This window comes from Nannospalax galili, unplaced genomic scaffold (genome assembly GCF_000622305.1).
Source record: "Nannospalax galili isolate Female #2095 unplaced genomic scaffold, S.galili_v1.0 scaffold970, whole genome shotgun sequence".
In the NCBI taxonomy this organism is placed as follows: Eukaryota; Metazoa; Chordata; class Mammalia; order Rodentia; family Spalacidae; genus Nannospalax; species Nannospalax galili.
In genome coordinates, this window is record NW_008328699.1 from 193,863 (window position 1) to 209,371 (window position 15,509).

Sequence of the window (15,509 nt, forward strand, 5' to 3'; positions counted from 1 at the left end):
GCCAAGTCCACAGTGGGATTGAACACTGGGCGCTTAGGAGAGCAGGGTGAGTGATTGCCTGGCTTGCGGCATGCCCAGCCCCAGGCTGCTGCAGAGTCCCCACACAGGGTGTTGGTAGTGTCAACCAGCAGCTCAGCTGCAGCAGCTCCCGGAAGCTTATATTTTCCTCTAAAAACATCCTGTCCTGAGGGGCGTTCACCCTAAAGAGGAGGAAGGAAAACGCTAGTAGACAGAATGCATAGAAACCACGAGAAGCCATGGGCCAGGCCACTCAGCTTGGGGCTCAGCTTCTTCTGAGGGTGCCTCAGGGCTGGGCTGGGTGGAGAGGCCTGTGGTTTGCCAAAGGCTTCGTGCAGGGACTCTGGTCCTCACCTCTGGTGAGGAGGCCCCGTTATCTGATGTCAAGGCCAGGCTTGGTAGACTAGCCACACGTACTTGGCAGGGCTTTGCAACCGTGGCAGAAGTCGTGTTGCCAGCAGGTAGGACTGAAGCCTCCTGGTCCAGGGTGTGGCCCAGCTATCCCCTAGCCCTTCCAGTTCAGCTGGCCCTGCAGCCACGGCCCTGTGTTCTGTGGTGGGTGTCTGGCACAGGGTGTCCACAGTGCTGTGGGTGAGAAGCTTGCGAGTTGTTGTCCTTTGGAGAGCACTCTGTCCTGGGCAGCAGGGCTCAAGGCAGAAGCTGTGGATAAAAGGGTACGAACAGTCTTCCAGACTGTTCCTCTTAGCCTGGCTGGAGTGTGTCTGCAGAGGAGGGTCTGAGGAAACCTGCAAATCCAGGCCTAGGTGACTTCATTCAGAAGGTCTAGGGGATCCACATCCTGGGAAGTTCATTCTTATGGGCTTATGCCCTAGGGAACATCCTATTTAGCAGCTAGCCAGACTCTTATGCACATAAGCATCATTGGTGCTTGGTGGTGACTCTAAGCCCTGCCGTAGGGGGACTGATCACCTGTCTGACTGTATGGAAGGGAAGTGAGAACTGAAGGGAAATTTTTGAGTGGGCTTGTTAGGGATGCTGAAGATGAACCGGTCTGTCCCCAAGACAGGTTCCCTGGTGTGGGTCTAGGGTCTGTCCACAAGTGTACCTTTACAAGGTAGCACGAAGGCACTCTGAATGAGTGGCAGGTCTATTTTGACTTCCTGATCATTCTCACTTCCAAAGCACCATAGGCAGGAGCGGTCGTGGGAAGAGGCCAAGGGGTCTCAGATGCCAGGTGGGCTATCCCTTGACCTTAAAATGGCCCCAACTCCTCTGAGCCTCCAAACCTGTGTACTGTGACCCTGTGTCCAGCCCCATCCTTAACCCAGTGCTGCTGTGTTCTCCCTGAACACTGGCTCAGCTGGGTCCCTGCATCCCACACCGCTAAAGGCCTGAATACCCAACTTTAGTTCCTTCAGTGAATACAGTGGCAAAAGGGGAGATGCAGAAAATTTAGATTCTCCAGGCCTTCATTCCCCAGGTCTTCAGGAAATGACCCCTAAGTACAGAACCTGGAAAGACAGAGATAGTTAGCCCTCTAGGACACCTAGGCAGCTGCTTGCCAGGCTGGTGGACTCCCATCCAGGTTAGAGGTGACCTAGGTCTGAGGGAAAGCCAGTCTGGCATGGAGCAGAAGGGAGTCTGGAGCAGGAAGAGGGGTAAGCAGAGGCACTGAGGCAGAAAGAACTGGATACCTGATAGAAGAGCAGGCTGCTGTGGCTGGCATGCAGTGCTGGGCAGGGACACATGGCTAGGGTGGGGGCCATATCCAGCTTTCACCATCAGGTAGGTTCCCGATGGCAGTAGCTCAGCTGGCACCTGTAGCCAGAAGCCCTGACCTAGAGATCCCAGAGGCTGCTGGGAACCCTGAGTCCTGAGCTGGAGATCAAGCTGGTATAGCCTCCCCTGCATCCTGATGCCCCTGTTCTGTCTACGGTAACCATAGGGCCTTTGCAATGTAGCTGTTGGCATCGGAGCTCCACCACTCATTGTATGACCTTGTGTTTTGGTTTCCTCTCCTGCCGGTGGTGATTAGTAACTGTGCCCGCCTGGTATGTCTGCTTGAGGAGTGACTAGGAGCTCAGGGACACATCCTGATGCTTGTGCCAGCCTGTGGATCCTAGGTGTGCAGGGGTGCTTCTCCTGGCTCGGTCCCTGCCACAGGGCTTTCTTGGGAGGTCCCACTACTCACCCACCCCCAGGCTTGAGCCCAGAGGAAATGGCAACTTTCTTCGCTGGGAAAGTGTTCTGGGGCTCAAGCACTTAGGGGTTTTCAGAGTCAACCGTCAGAGGCGAGGGAGTTTCTCTGCTGGTGGTGACGGGCTCTCAGGGTGCTCACAGCCTTGCAAGCAGACCGCTGCGGTCTGCAGGGAAAATGCCGACTGTGTTTATTTTTCACCTGAGCCTGCAGGAAGTGTGTGTGGGGGGGTGCAGCTAGGAGGGGGTAACCAGGGGCAGACTGGCCATGCCCAAACTGGACTCCGGAGCAGAGGAGACCTGTTCAGGAGTCCCCCATTTCCATTTCCCGGTACCTGGCCCTACCTTGGCTCCCTTCCTCACTCCAACCTGCTGAAGAGGATGGGAGGCTAGGGCAGTGGAGCTGGAGACTCTAGCCAGACGCTAAAGAAACAATCCTAGAAGGGAACACCTTTAGGACAGTAGGTGGGGGTTGGGAAGAGAGAGACAATAACAGGAAGGACCACCTCTGCCAGGAGGGAGCTGGTCACCAGGTAGGTGGCACATATAAGCTGGGTGGCTGTCAGGGGTGTTGGAGTGCTACAGGCTGGTAGGAGCAGCTGCCAGAGCTCTGGTAAAGTGCAGGGCTCTAGGGTGCATGCTAGAGACATGCAGACTGCAGCTGAGTCACTGACATGTGCATACATTCCAGCATGCTCTGAGCACTTACTGTGTTGGTCTCCTCCCTTAGTAAGGAGATAGGGGCTGTGCTATTGAGGTGCTTGCAGCCTGGTGGGGACAAGCACCCTCAGAAAGAGAATGGAGGTGGCACTTGAGTCACTGGGCTCCCTGTACACATGCCAAGCCCCAGGTGACCCCACTCTGTCGTCTAGGAAGTCTGGCCCTGAGACAACCTTGTGCTGAAGCCCTGGAGCGGGACGTTCCACTGACTGAAGGGGGCAGGGGGCCCTGTGCCAGACCATGCCCTCTGGCTAGCACCACCAGGCATGGTGGGGGTTTAGGAGGAATGTTATGAACAGCCTACACAAATGTGGAAGGACTGGCCAGGCCCTCAGTGCTTGCCCTGGAGCCCTGGCCTCCCTGGGCTTTAGCTGCTAGGCTGCTTGTCTGCCCCACCCTTGCCCACCCAGCACTTCTGTGGTTTGGCTGCAGACTTCTGCTTAATGAGGCTTTCCCCCAGTACCCAGGGAACACTGCCAGACAGGACTAGCCCACCATCCCCCAGGACCCCTACCCCCCACCTCATTGCCCTGCTACACACATAACAACTATAGGCTGAGCTAGGTCACTGAAGTTTCTTAGGCCCAGCATGACCTGTGCTGCACCCTAGGTCAGGAAGCAAAGCTGGACCTTAGGCAGTGAATGGTGGAATACTTTCTGTCACAGTCTAATATTCTAAAGGGTTCTGAAAGAGTAGGACATGCCCTCAGCTGCCACAAGCCTTGCCTTCGGGCTAGCACTGTCTTGGAACCTATCAGGATAAAAAAAATAAATGCCTTAAAGATCGCTGGGAAACTTACTAGACACTAGGTAGTTGCTCCCCAAAACTCTCGAACAAAGCAAAATGTCAGCATCTGTGACTGATGAGGTGGGTAGGACTAACGTTTTCATTCTGTTTACAAGGAAAGAAACTTCAAGCCCAGATAAGGAAGGAGACTTGCCTACGATACCTGAGTTAAAGGTTAGCCAGATACAGCTGGGTCTCCCAGCTTCCCTCATACATCACCACACACCCGAAAGCTTATCACTGGGGGACTGGGAATGGTGGCGTACATTTTTAATCCCAGCCCTCTCGAGGCAGAGGCAGGTGGATCTCTGTGGGATCAAGGCCAACCTGGTCTACATAGTGAGTTCCAGGCCAGCTGGGACTACAGGGAGACCCTGTCTCAAAAGACCAAAAAAAAAAAAAAAAAAAAAAATTCTGTAGGTGAAGCACTTCTGGGTGTCCTGGGCATACTAAGTAAGCATTAGGGAAGGTGCTAGTGTAATCACAGAGCTCTTGACCCCAGGGAAGGAGACTGTCAGCTGGAGGCCTGGTTGAGGAGGCAGGGAGGATGTGGCTGCTGGTGAGACATGATGATGGCTCAGACTGAGCGGGAAGGAGTCAGAGAGAAGTGGTTGGATCACTAGATTTTGGAGGTAGTGCATTAGAATCTGCTGAGAAATTGGATGTACAGGGGAGAGGGGCAAGAATGACATAAAGATGTCTGGTCTGAAACGGGTCCTCCAGACATGGAAAGGTGGCTCCACCAGTAATGGAAGAGGACCACAGTAGACAGGGCAGAAAGTCAAAGGTTCTGATTTGAGGGCTGAGGATATAGCTCAGTGGTAGAACACTTATGTAATGCGGGAGACCCTAGGTTCAATTCTCAATACCACACATAGAAGAAAGGTTATGATTTGGGTATGTGGAGTATGGCGCAGTGTAGACCTAGCAGAGCTGAGTAGGTATTCAGAGAGTGGAATTCCTAGAGGCAGAGCCTGGAGTCAGAAATATAGAGTCATCATACTGAAGTTTTTTTTTTTTCTATGAGACAAGGTCTCACTTTGTAGACCAGGCTGGCCTTGAACTTGAGAGATCCACCTACCTCTCCCTCTAAAGACATGTGCCACCACACCCAACTTTATTGTTAATTAGGTATATATGTATATATCTGTGGGTATATGCACAAGAATGCAGTGCTCATGGAGGCCAAAGGAGGGCATTGGATCCCCTGGAAATGGAGTTGCAGGTGGTTAGGAACTGACCAGCATGGGTGCTGGAAACTTAAACTCAGGTTCTTTGTTTAAAGCTATATCCTAGGAGAGGAGGGCACAGGGGAATCAGCAAAGGGCCAAGGAAGAGCTGCCAGTGATGGAACTTGACTTAATGGAAGAGAGAGAATCAGTTGTGTCTGACAAGGCTGAGAAATGGGGGAAATGACTGAGAATTGACAACTGAGCTCAGGATCGTAGAAGTGACTGGGGAGCCTGACAGAGGTCATCTTGTGGAAGGATGAGGCAAAAGATTGGCTGGGCCGAAAAGAGAGCAAGAGCCAAAATCTGAAGGCAGCGAGTGAGGCTAGACTTGGCTAAGGCTTCTGTAGAAGGGGAAAGACAGGAGGTGGAAGACAGACAGGGAAAACAGCAGCCTGTTTGTGCCCCAGTGGTAAAGAGTTTGTAAGCTATGGCAGGTCGTCAGTGCCTGAAAGAAATGTTTCCACACATCCCACAGCTGCCCCAGCTCACTCCTCTCTCACTTGATGGACACCTGTCAGGACATTGTCTAGGACAGAGGGAAGCCAAGGTAGCCCAGAATTCAAGGGGAGATGCAGCTTATTGCTGGAGGCAGGAACATAGAAAGATGGCAGGCCAGGGCTATTGCGAGTACCTGACCCGACCAGGCTACATGCCCTAGTGGCAGTGTGGCTCATGCCCAGCTTTGCCTCTGTCCTCACCCTGGATCCCCAAAGGCCAAGTACCAAGGGACCTATGCTAGGCGTCATTCACTTCCAGGCGAGGAAGCGGAAGATCTAAGGATTCCAACGAGATTCACTGCTGGGAGCAAGAAGCGGGGCATCCTCCTACTTGCCCTTGATAACCTCCTGTCATTCTACTGAGCTATGGCCAGTGATCAGTTGTGTGTTCCCAGACAGCAGTATCCCCGAAGATGGGCTCAGCTGTAGGTGTCCCAGAGCCCTGACTTATACACGGGGGCCAGTATAGTAGGTCTGGCAGCGACTACCTGTGGTTGGGTTGTGTGGGGAGCCTCTTCTCAGGCCTGCTGGCTGACTCATTTCTTGACTGAGAACCATTTGACTAATGTGAAAAGCAAGAGTCCTGCGGTGTTGAGGAAACCAGAAGAGCAGGGTCTGGGCAGGTTGTCCCTGGAATGAGCCAAACCCCACCTGACCTCCCTACACTCCAGTTAGCTGCTAAGGGGTCCTGCCCTGTGCCAGTGCATCCAGTTAGGTCTGAGGTGGGACAGTCTGAGAGCTGTAGGAGGAGGAAAAGCCATTGGGCCTCACAGAAACAGGGCATCTCTGGGACTAGGCCAGGAAGGACTTCTGACAGGACAGATGCTGAGTACCCTAAGAATAAGGCTCATTGGAAAGTGGGACCGCACAGACAGTCTCAGGAACTAGGAGGCAGGAAGACAGTGTTGCAGGACACGAGGTATGTGGAGTGGTGCCCTCTACCCTAACGTGTGGGGTTCTGCTTGCCACTTTTGACAGCCCGTGTTGCCCACATCTCACTGCAGCTCTGCCTGCATGCATGCCCCCCTCCCCGTCTCCAATGCCTTCTTCCCTCTGGGCACTCCACATTCACCCAGCCTCCTCATTTTTCAGCACAAGGCCAGTCAGCCCCCACACGGTGTCCCCCAACTCTCTCCTCTCTACGAACATTTCAGCAGTCAACACCCCGCACCTGCACCTGCGGACATCAGCCAGAAGCAAGGTATGGGCTGGGGATGGGGAGAAGCCCATGGAGACTAGAACATGTGGGCCAAGTTCCTGGCTTCTGAGACCCTGTTTGTAACAGTAATAACTGGGGCTTTGCACACCCAGGGCCCAAAGAAAATGCCAGAAAGGAGCCAGGCATGGTGATGTGTACCTGTAGCCCAAGCACTGAGGGGAAGAGGCAGGAAAATTACAAGTTTGAGATCACCCTGGCTACAAAATGAGACCCTGCGAAAAGGGGGGGGGGGGGGGGGGGGGGGGGGGGGGGGGGGGGGAGGGGCGAACCTGCGGAAGGGCGGGCCGAGACTCCGGCCTGGGTAGAGTGCACCCCCCTGTGAGTGAAAAGGGAGGGCGGCGAGGGGGGGGGGGGGGGGGGGGGGTGGAGAGGAAAAGAGAAAGCCAAAAAAGAATTGTGTGCATCTGAGGGCAAGGGAGGTAGTGCCAGGTTCAGAACTGAGGCTTCAGGTTGAGGTAGGAGACTCAGGCCTGTGGGTGGCCCCCACTGCCAATGTGGGAGCAGCAGCCATGCATTACTGGTAAATGTAAGACTTAAAAGACTTTACCTCCCCCAGTGAGAAAATGGAAAGTGGTGGTTGTGATGGCTGATTCACCTCAGCCTCAGCCAAAGTCATTCTGAAATCCACCATTGTCAGCTGTGGGAAACCTGCTGACTCAGCCCGGGCCGGTGGAGCTAGGTTCCTCTAGACCAGGAGGCCTGCTTTTTGCCCTGAGGGCCTGGACAGAGAGAGCCCCCAGCAGAGGCCAGTGACAGAGCAGCAGTGGACCAAGGAGTGGTGAGGTCTGGTTCTGCTGCTGAGTGACTTCAAGCTCTGCCTCTGGCCAGCCAGTGTCCTAATGCAAGTCACCCCGCACCTCTATCCTTGGTTCCCTTGCTTGTCATAAGGCCACTGTCACCACCCTAGGATACGTCTGAACAAACCAGTTAATGTCTGGACCTCTAGCAAAAGGAAGTGTGATCTTAGAGGCCCCAGTAGAAAGCTCTACCGTAGTAACACCCCTTGGTCAAGCTGGCCCACTTACTTGGCCCTTCCTACTGCAGTTCACAGGCCACTGCAGACTCCTGACCTCTCTGGATTCTACTCTCTCACCTCAGGCAGCATGGGACAGCTCCCCCCCACTGTGAGCTGGTAAGTGTGGGCCTGCTGGGAAAGGGGCACAGTGAGCCAGTTGGACAGTACCTACTGTCCCATGTTTCACTTCCATCCATCTCGCTGAGCCCATGCTGCCCGCTCTGTAAATACCAGGGGCTGACCAGCAGCTCTAGCCCAAGCTCTGAGCTAGCAATCCCTGTGCCTGCCTGGTCTGTAGGCATTCCCTAGGTAGCTTGACATACTTAAGAGGAAGGAAAGCTGGAAGCTTTCCCTATTTCCTAGGTCTCAACCCTACTGCACCTGAACTCTCCAACATATGAGAAAGAAAAGGTCACCCTGATCAGGGAGGTGACAGTGTGAATAGCCACCAAAGAGGCTAGTGCCTCTTAGCTGTCTGGTGATCAGGGACAGACTTCCTGTAGCTTCAGTGCCTGCTGCTGTTTGTCCCTTCTCAGCAGAGACAGGGTCCCTCTTAGTCCCTACACGCCTGCTTGAGCCAAGCTCCTGATGAGCCTGTTTGGAGCTGGACCAGGCATGACTGTGGGCCACAGTCTGTTTTCAGCTGGAATTGGGCCTCAGCAGGTCACTTGGCTTTTTATTCATTAACCAAGGCATGACCTAGGCAGGTCTCTAACCCCTCTGGGATGGGGCAGGCACCCAGCAGCAGCAAGGGTTGTCTTCCCAGGAAAGCCTGTCAGCCTGGGTCCACCTGTTGCTGTTCATTTGCCCTGATCCACAATCAGTACACACCTCCATTTCCAGATTTTGGACGAAGCACCATTCTGAATACAAGTTAGGCCTAACCTCATGATTACAGGACCAAGGTGGGGTAGGAGTACCTGGAGCTTAGCCTGATGGGACCAGGCCAGAGTTCCACACATGCAACTCTCTGGCCAGCCTCCTGAAGAGTCCCTTAGACCAGGAGCTCCAAAGACCAGGAGACCTGAGCCTCAAGAGGGTATCTCCCACTAAGGTGCCAGTGAAGGGCTGTAGGCACAGGGAGAAGCACTATGTTCTCAGATCTGCCCAGGTAGGACTGACCTGCCAAGAGACAAGCAGGAATTTTAGACCTCTGCACTGAGTCCTGTATCAGGCAGGACTCTAGGTGCCAGTGAAACTCTGCTGAAGCAGACTGATCCTTAGGTCCCTGCCCTGTCAGAATTCAAGTTTGCTTAGTGGCAACCAGGCAGAAAGCCAGACATTTACAGGGCACTGTTAACACCATCTTGACTAGGAACTGTAGGAGCCCAGAGGGATACCTCATTCAGCTTGGGACCTCTGAGCTTTTGGGAAAAGGTCACAAGATCGGAAGAATAAAGGGTTAAAGCAGGCATATTGGGGCAGGAGAGCAATCCAGACAGCATCAATAGAGGGTGCAAAGGCCCTGGGACAGTTATCAGCTGTGAACTGTCAAGGAAAGGTGGCAGGCTGGAAGGGTTCCAAGGGAAGCTGTTAAGCTGGGTCCTAGAGAAGGCTGCCACTTCTAACCCTGAAACTGGAGCACAGGCTGTCAGATGCAGCACACACTGGAGTGATCCCAGCAGAGATCCACCTGTCTCACACTATGTACAGGTCCCATCATGCAAGGGACAAAAGTCCTTCCCCATGTCTGGCTGGAATTCAGATGGCTAACAGCTATCTCTCCCAACCACAGGCCCAGCCCTCCTCTCTACCCCCTGTCCCCTTCCTGCGGATATAGACAGCACTTCCCTGCCCCCACCGCAGCCCCTGGCGCCCCCTACCCCAGGTGAGTCCCCATCCCTGCAGCCAGGCTCCTGCTTCCTGTTGCCCAGGCTTCAGTGCCCACACAGGGCTATGCTCAGGCCAGTGCTTACCCTGTGTTAGTTGTTTGTCCCTCTGTCTGTCTGGAGTCTTTCGCTGCTCTGTGCCTGCGAATGAAACTAGTGAGCGATGGGAAAGAGGCCTCGGCCCAGGGCACCCTGGACAGAGGATCCCAGACACCAATGTATACCCCCTGGTGGGGCATCCCCTGAGCTCTGCCCAAGGTGAAGCAGTACCTTTTGGTGTCCCTAGCCTCTGGTCTCTCGAGGCTGCCTGCTCAGGGATCCCACATCTGTACAAGCAGCAAATGGTACAGTGATCTTCACACAACAGCAGGAAAGAGGTGGGAGGGGAGAGTACACAAGTCCCCTCATTCAGCTCATGCTGACAGACACAGACCTACGTGGTGCCAGGCATGCCATTCAGCAGCTTAGGGTGGGAGGTGGACACAGCACCAACAACTGAATGGGCCAGCTGGAAGATGGGCAAGCCCCAAGGAGACCCCAGCCAGACGTGATGGGTCAGGGAGAAGTGCCTGGGAATGCTAACATTTCCTGAGAGGTGGACATAGAAAAGCTAGAGCTGGCTGCGTGTGGGGAGTGGGAGGCAGGAGGATAGGATGAGTTACATTAGTGTGGCTGCTCAGGAGGGCTGTGCAGGCCCCAAGGAAGAGCCTGGGTTTTATTATTTTAGTCAGGGCTCCTGAGCTGGAGTGGGTCAGAGCATTCTTTTAAAAGGTCAGTCTGGCTATTGTGTGGAGAGGGGCCTGAGGAGTCAAGTGGGAGAGCGAGGAGGTCCACAGGCTGCCACAGCCTCTGCAGCCTTTTGGTAGGGACAGGTCATAAGAAGGGGTCAGATTAAACACTGCTTGGGACTTATTCAGTAGCCACCTGATGAGCAGGTATGTGGATTTTTGCCATGTCTGCAATGCTGGGTGCAGGTATTTGCCTCTCTTTGTGTACTTGTGTCCAGGCCAGTGGGTATTCCACATGTCCTCGTGCACTGTGCAGGGACCCTTGTGTGTGTCCAAAGTCTGGCCTGTAATGCCTGCTTTAGTGTCCGCTCTCCTGCCTCCAGGTTCACCCACCCATCCTTGATGCTGGGATCTGGTGTACCTGGTCACCCAGCTGCCATTCCTCACCCAGCCATCGTGCCTTCCTCGGGGAAGCAGGAGCTTCAGCCCTACGACCGTGGCCTGTGAGTGCAAACACATGATGGGAGGAGGGGGACAAGAAGGTGTGAACCAGGCAGGTGAACAGAGCAACGCTCAGCCAGGATGCATATGCCTCCCACCAGGTCCAAGGCCTGCTTCCTAGCAGCTCAGAGGACTGCCAGGAGGGCCTGCCAAGCCTCGTGTGGCTCTGGCACTGGCCATTACTATGCTTGTAGTCTTCAAAAGCAGGAATGCAGGGCTGGAGAGATGGCTCAGTGGTTAAGAGCACTGACTGCTCTTGCAGAGGACCCCGGGTTCAATTCCCAGCACCCACATGGCAGCTACGAACCATCCTTAACCCCAGTACCAGGAGAATTCGACACCCTCTTCTGACATCCATGCATTGCACAACATGGGTGCACTCACATACATGCAGGCAATACTCATACACATAAAATAAAAATAATTTTTTTTTTAAAGCAAGAGTGGGTGGGAGGGAGGGGACCTGAGAACAAAGGGGATGAGTCTGTATGCTTTTCTTATTTGGCCATACCAGCCTCGTAAGGAACTTAGCTGTCTGCTCATTCATGTAGGGTGGTTAAGAGTCCACTTACAAAACCCTACACTAGAGAGCAATGGCATTAGGTGATGGTCACTGCACGATGCTGGGTGGGGGTTGGGGAACTGTTTCCAGATAAAGCAATCTGCATGTGTGCACCACAGGAAAACACAGGCAGAATCCAAGGCAGAGAAGGAGGCCAAGAAGCCAACCATCAAGAAGCCCCTCAACGCTTTCATGCTTTACATGAAGGAGATGAGAGCCAAGGTCATCGCAGAGTGCACACTCAAAGAGAGCGCTGCCATCAACCAGATCCTGGGCCGCAGGGTGAGGCCATGGGGAGGCAAGCTGGCAGGGATGGGCCCAGCCCTGTTCACCCTGGTATACCTTGAGTTTCCCTGATGCATCCCAACCGTCCCGCTTCCCTGTTGCAGTGGCACGCGCTGTCTCGAGAAGAGCAGGCCAAGTACTATGAGCTGGCTCGCAAAGAAAGGCAGCTGCACATGCAGCTGTACCCAGGCTGGTCGGCACGGGATAACTACGTGAGTGGCCAGGGACACACCACAGGGATAGATGAGAGCCTACGCTACCATGTCCCAGGCCATGACTTCAACAGGGTCTTGACAGTACAGACAAGGTGTGGGGCATAGAGGGACCAAGGCTTCCTTGACTACCTCAGAAGAGGCATGCTTGGGGAACTACTCCTAAAGGCAGTGCTCCATTCCAGAATGCACTCACATATGGGGCGACTGCCATCTGGGAAGGGAAGGAAGGGACCTGGAAATCAAATCCCTCCTGCCATTGCTGTTCACACACGCGAGCAGGCTGGGAGAGGGAGGCACCCCTAAATGTACCTGCTCGAAAGTAGCCTTTCAGGTACAATCAAGAAACAGGAACCCCAGGGTAGGAGGGGCCTATATATGTTTAGAATTCCCTGGGGCAAAAGGTTGCAGACAGCCCAGTGTCCACCCCCCAGAACTGAGCATCCTTTTTGTTCCTGGCAGGGAAAGAAGAAGAGGCGGTCAAGGGAAAAGCATCAGGAGTCCACCGCAGGTAAGGCCTGCTTCAGCAGTATGTTCCCATTTCAAGAGCAGCCCTGCTCTGGCCCAGAGGGAGGGGCAGAATACTCAGCCAGGAAACAAGGTCTGCCTCTCACAAGTCTTAATTCCATGCAACAACTTAGCGATGTCCAGGAAGGACCAGCACAAGTCCCTGGCACTTTTGCAGCCCTACTTGCACTGGAGGCTGGTGAGGAACTGATCATGTGGTTCCATACCTAACCCCCTAAAAATCATGCTGGCTAGTTGTGCTGAAAAGGAAAGCAGGCTATCTGGGCAGAGGCTGAGTCCAGGCCCCACAGTGGTCACACAGCTGCTGACTGGTACCTGGTGATTTCTCCATTCCTCTACTGCATGGATAACTCAGGGAGCCCACTCTGCTGTAGGTCTCTCCTGTCCCCAGCTCTTGATGATTCAGATGCCATATTCATGACATTCTTAGCTGTGCTACCTCCACAGAGGGAAATGTCCCTAGCCCTTTCTGATAGGAATGGGTCCTTTCCATCTAAGTATAGAGCATAGGTATAAGGCCTTTGACTTAGGAGAATGTGGGTCAGAGAGGGCAAGTGGGCACTGACAATGAGGAAAAGCTGGATAAAATAGGCAGGTAGTTGGCAGGAGAGAATGGATGGCCCCAAGACAGAAGATTCAGGATTCCAAGAGGCTCCCTGTGCGATGGAGAGCAGTGCAAGGACCCCTCTGTACCCCACCATTCTTCCCACTGACTCTTGCCCAGCTGGGTGACCACCTTTTCTGATACCTTGCTCTGAGTCTTAGGGCTCCCCCTGGGGCTGGCTATGCCATGGAGAGATCCATTCTGCCTGTGGGGGCTGGAGGGTGTCTGTAACTGGCTAACACTGATGTTACCTCTTCTTTCTGGGCCCTGCTCTGCCCTGCTGCCTGCCTGCTCACTCTCTGCCCTGCTCTGCCCCTCTGGCATGGCTGTGAGCAGACCCTGGTTCGCCTAAGAAATGTCGTGCTCGCTTTGGCCTCAACCAGCAGACGGATTGGTGTGGTCCCTGCAGGTGGGTTTGTCCCCACCATCACTCTCCCTTCGCTTCAAGCTGCTTCCCTGACTGCACATGTTCTGCTGGGCCTGCAGTCCCTTCTTTGGTCCCTCAGACCCCCAGCAAACCCAGGAGAAAAGGGAACCCATGCCTCCTAAGAATCTGAGTGCACACTGAACATAGCTGGTGGAGAATGGTATAGGTGGAACAAGTAGAGAGAGACAGAATGTTCTAGAAGGGAAGAAAAGCAGTCTTAAGCAGATGGCTTTGGTGCCAGCCAAGCCTACTAGGTCCTGGAAACAAATCTATCACACATCATTCTTTAAGTAGCTTGAACCCCTGCTCCCGCCTCCAGGTGATTAAGGCCCACCCACCTCTCCTGTAAGGTGGGATTCCTGCTTGAGACAACAAAGTGATGATGAAGATGAGACTCCTCCAAGTACTCTGACGGCCAGGCAGCACTGACTTGCCATTTTCTGTCTATTGAGAACAGAAGGCTAGAGAAGTTGAGGGGGGGCATCCAAGGACAAAGAGCAAAGAAATGGGTGTGGGGTGTGCACACAGCACAAAACCACCTCCATCCCCACAAGAGGCCCTATTCCATCTGTTCTGTGCTACTCAAAAGACAAACTGTTCAGGTGTGGTGCATGCCTGTAACCTCAGCACTGAGGAGGCTGAGACAGGAAGACTGTCAAGCTCCCAAAAGCAGGCCAGCCACCATTACTATCCGGAGACCACTGAAAAAACAAACCGGCGCTATGTCTTTAATCCCAGCACTTGGGAGGCAGAGGCAGGCAGATCTCTGTGAGTTCCAGGCCAGCCTGGTCTACATAGTGAGTTCTAACAGGCCAGCTGGGGCTGCAGGGAGACCCTGTCTCTAAAAGACTAAATAAAACAAAAAAAACCCACCCCCCAGAAAGCACTATAGTAGTAATGGGCAACAGTCACTGAGGATTTCTTTTTCCACTCACATGGGTGTGAGGACTGGGACTGTTCACAAGCACTGTCACTCTTGCCGTATGCAAAGAGAAGTCCCACAAACACACATGAAGCAGCTTAAAGACCCCCACAAGAGATGAGAAGTTCCCCTGGAAAACATACTGTCCACAGGTCTACCCACAAAAAGTCCCTGCTGCCGCCTTGTGGCTGTTTTGGAACCTGCACTTGTCCTATGTCTGGGCCAGGCAGGGCTGAGGGGACCATACTCCAGTCATGGGACAAGGTGCCACGCCTGCGCAAGGACAGCCATTTTTTGGTTGTGGTGTATGACTATGAATTCACCCTCTGTTTACAGATAACTCTCTTCACTATTCCTAGGAGGAAAAAGAAATGCATTCGGTACTTACCCGGAGAAGGCCGCTGCCCCAGCCCCGTTCCTTCCGATGACAGTGCTCTAGGCTGCCCCCGGTCCCCTGCTCCCCAGGACTCACCATCCTATCTTCTGCTGCCCCACTTTCCCACAGAAGTGCTTGCTAGCCCTGTGGAGCCAGCACCAACGTCCTCAGTTCTCTCTGAAGCTCTCAGTCTCCCAGCCCCTGGACTCCCACAAGCCCCCCACAGCACCCTCCAGAACACACAAGTACAGCAACAGGAATCTCAGAGACAGGCAGCTTAGCATGCACAGGACACCTGGCCTCCTCCACAGGCCCACCCCTAATCTAAGGATGCAACAAGAGGCCCAAAGTATATAGAAATCAGGTAGGGGCCCTTTTAAGGGCCCAGTGAAGATTTCAGAGACTGCACAGCTTTGGTCTGAACCTGAGTCTATCTGTTCAAGTGGTAGGGATCAGACCTGAGTAGATGTGTCCTCTCATTAAGGACATTCTGGCCTATGGCAGTCACACCTGTTCTTTTTTTAATCATCTGTCTTGCTAGCCATGTCTTGTTAGCAGGATGCCCTGTGGCCTTGCTTTTTGTTGTTGTTGCTATAGGTGAGATGGACCGGACTGAGCTCAGCTGCCTTCTCTACAAGTGCCTCTTCAGTCCCCTGCCATACCCTCCCCATGCCAGATACTTCATGGACCAAGAACGACCTGGTTTATCAAACAAGATGTTCTTGTCACAAGTCAAGATAACAATGCTTCTCTCTCCTAAGGGAACTGAGAAGCTCTGTTTACAAAATACCAGCTGTTGTTCCTAAGCTGAACCAGAGAAAGCGGCCTCTTACCATGTTTTCACGAGCTTGCAAGAGGAGGGAATGGAATGGTTGAGATCTATCAGCCTG

General features: G+C 53.6%; 1 protein-coding gene across 1 annotated transcript in view; it reads left to right on the forward strand.

The window, feature by feature from the left end:
* Tcf7 (transcription factor 7) overlaps positions 1-14,920 on the forward strand; it is a 29,373-nt gene extending 14,453 nt beyond the window's left edge. The window contains 8 exon segments of the mRNA XM_029560862.1: positions 6,504-6,612; positions 7,675-7,762; positions 9,381-9,473; positions 10,586-10,705; positions 11,385-11,547; positions 11,655-11,762; positions 12,225-12,273; positions 14,603-14,920. Of these exon segments, the coding sequence (XP_029416722.1) occupies positions 6,504-6,612; positions 7,675-7,762; positions 9,381-9,473; positions 10,586-10,705; positions 11,385-11,547; positions 11,655-11,762; positions 12,225-12,273; positions 14,603-14,682 (810 nt within the window). The 3' untranslated portion in view covers positions 14,683-14,920.
* The last annotated feature ends 589 nt before the right edge of the window (positions 14,921-15,509 follow it).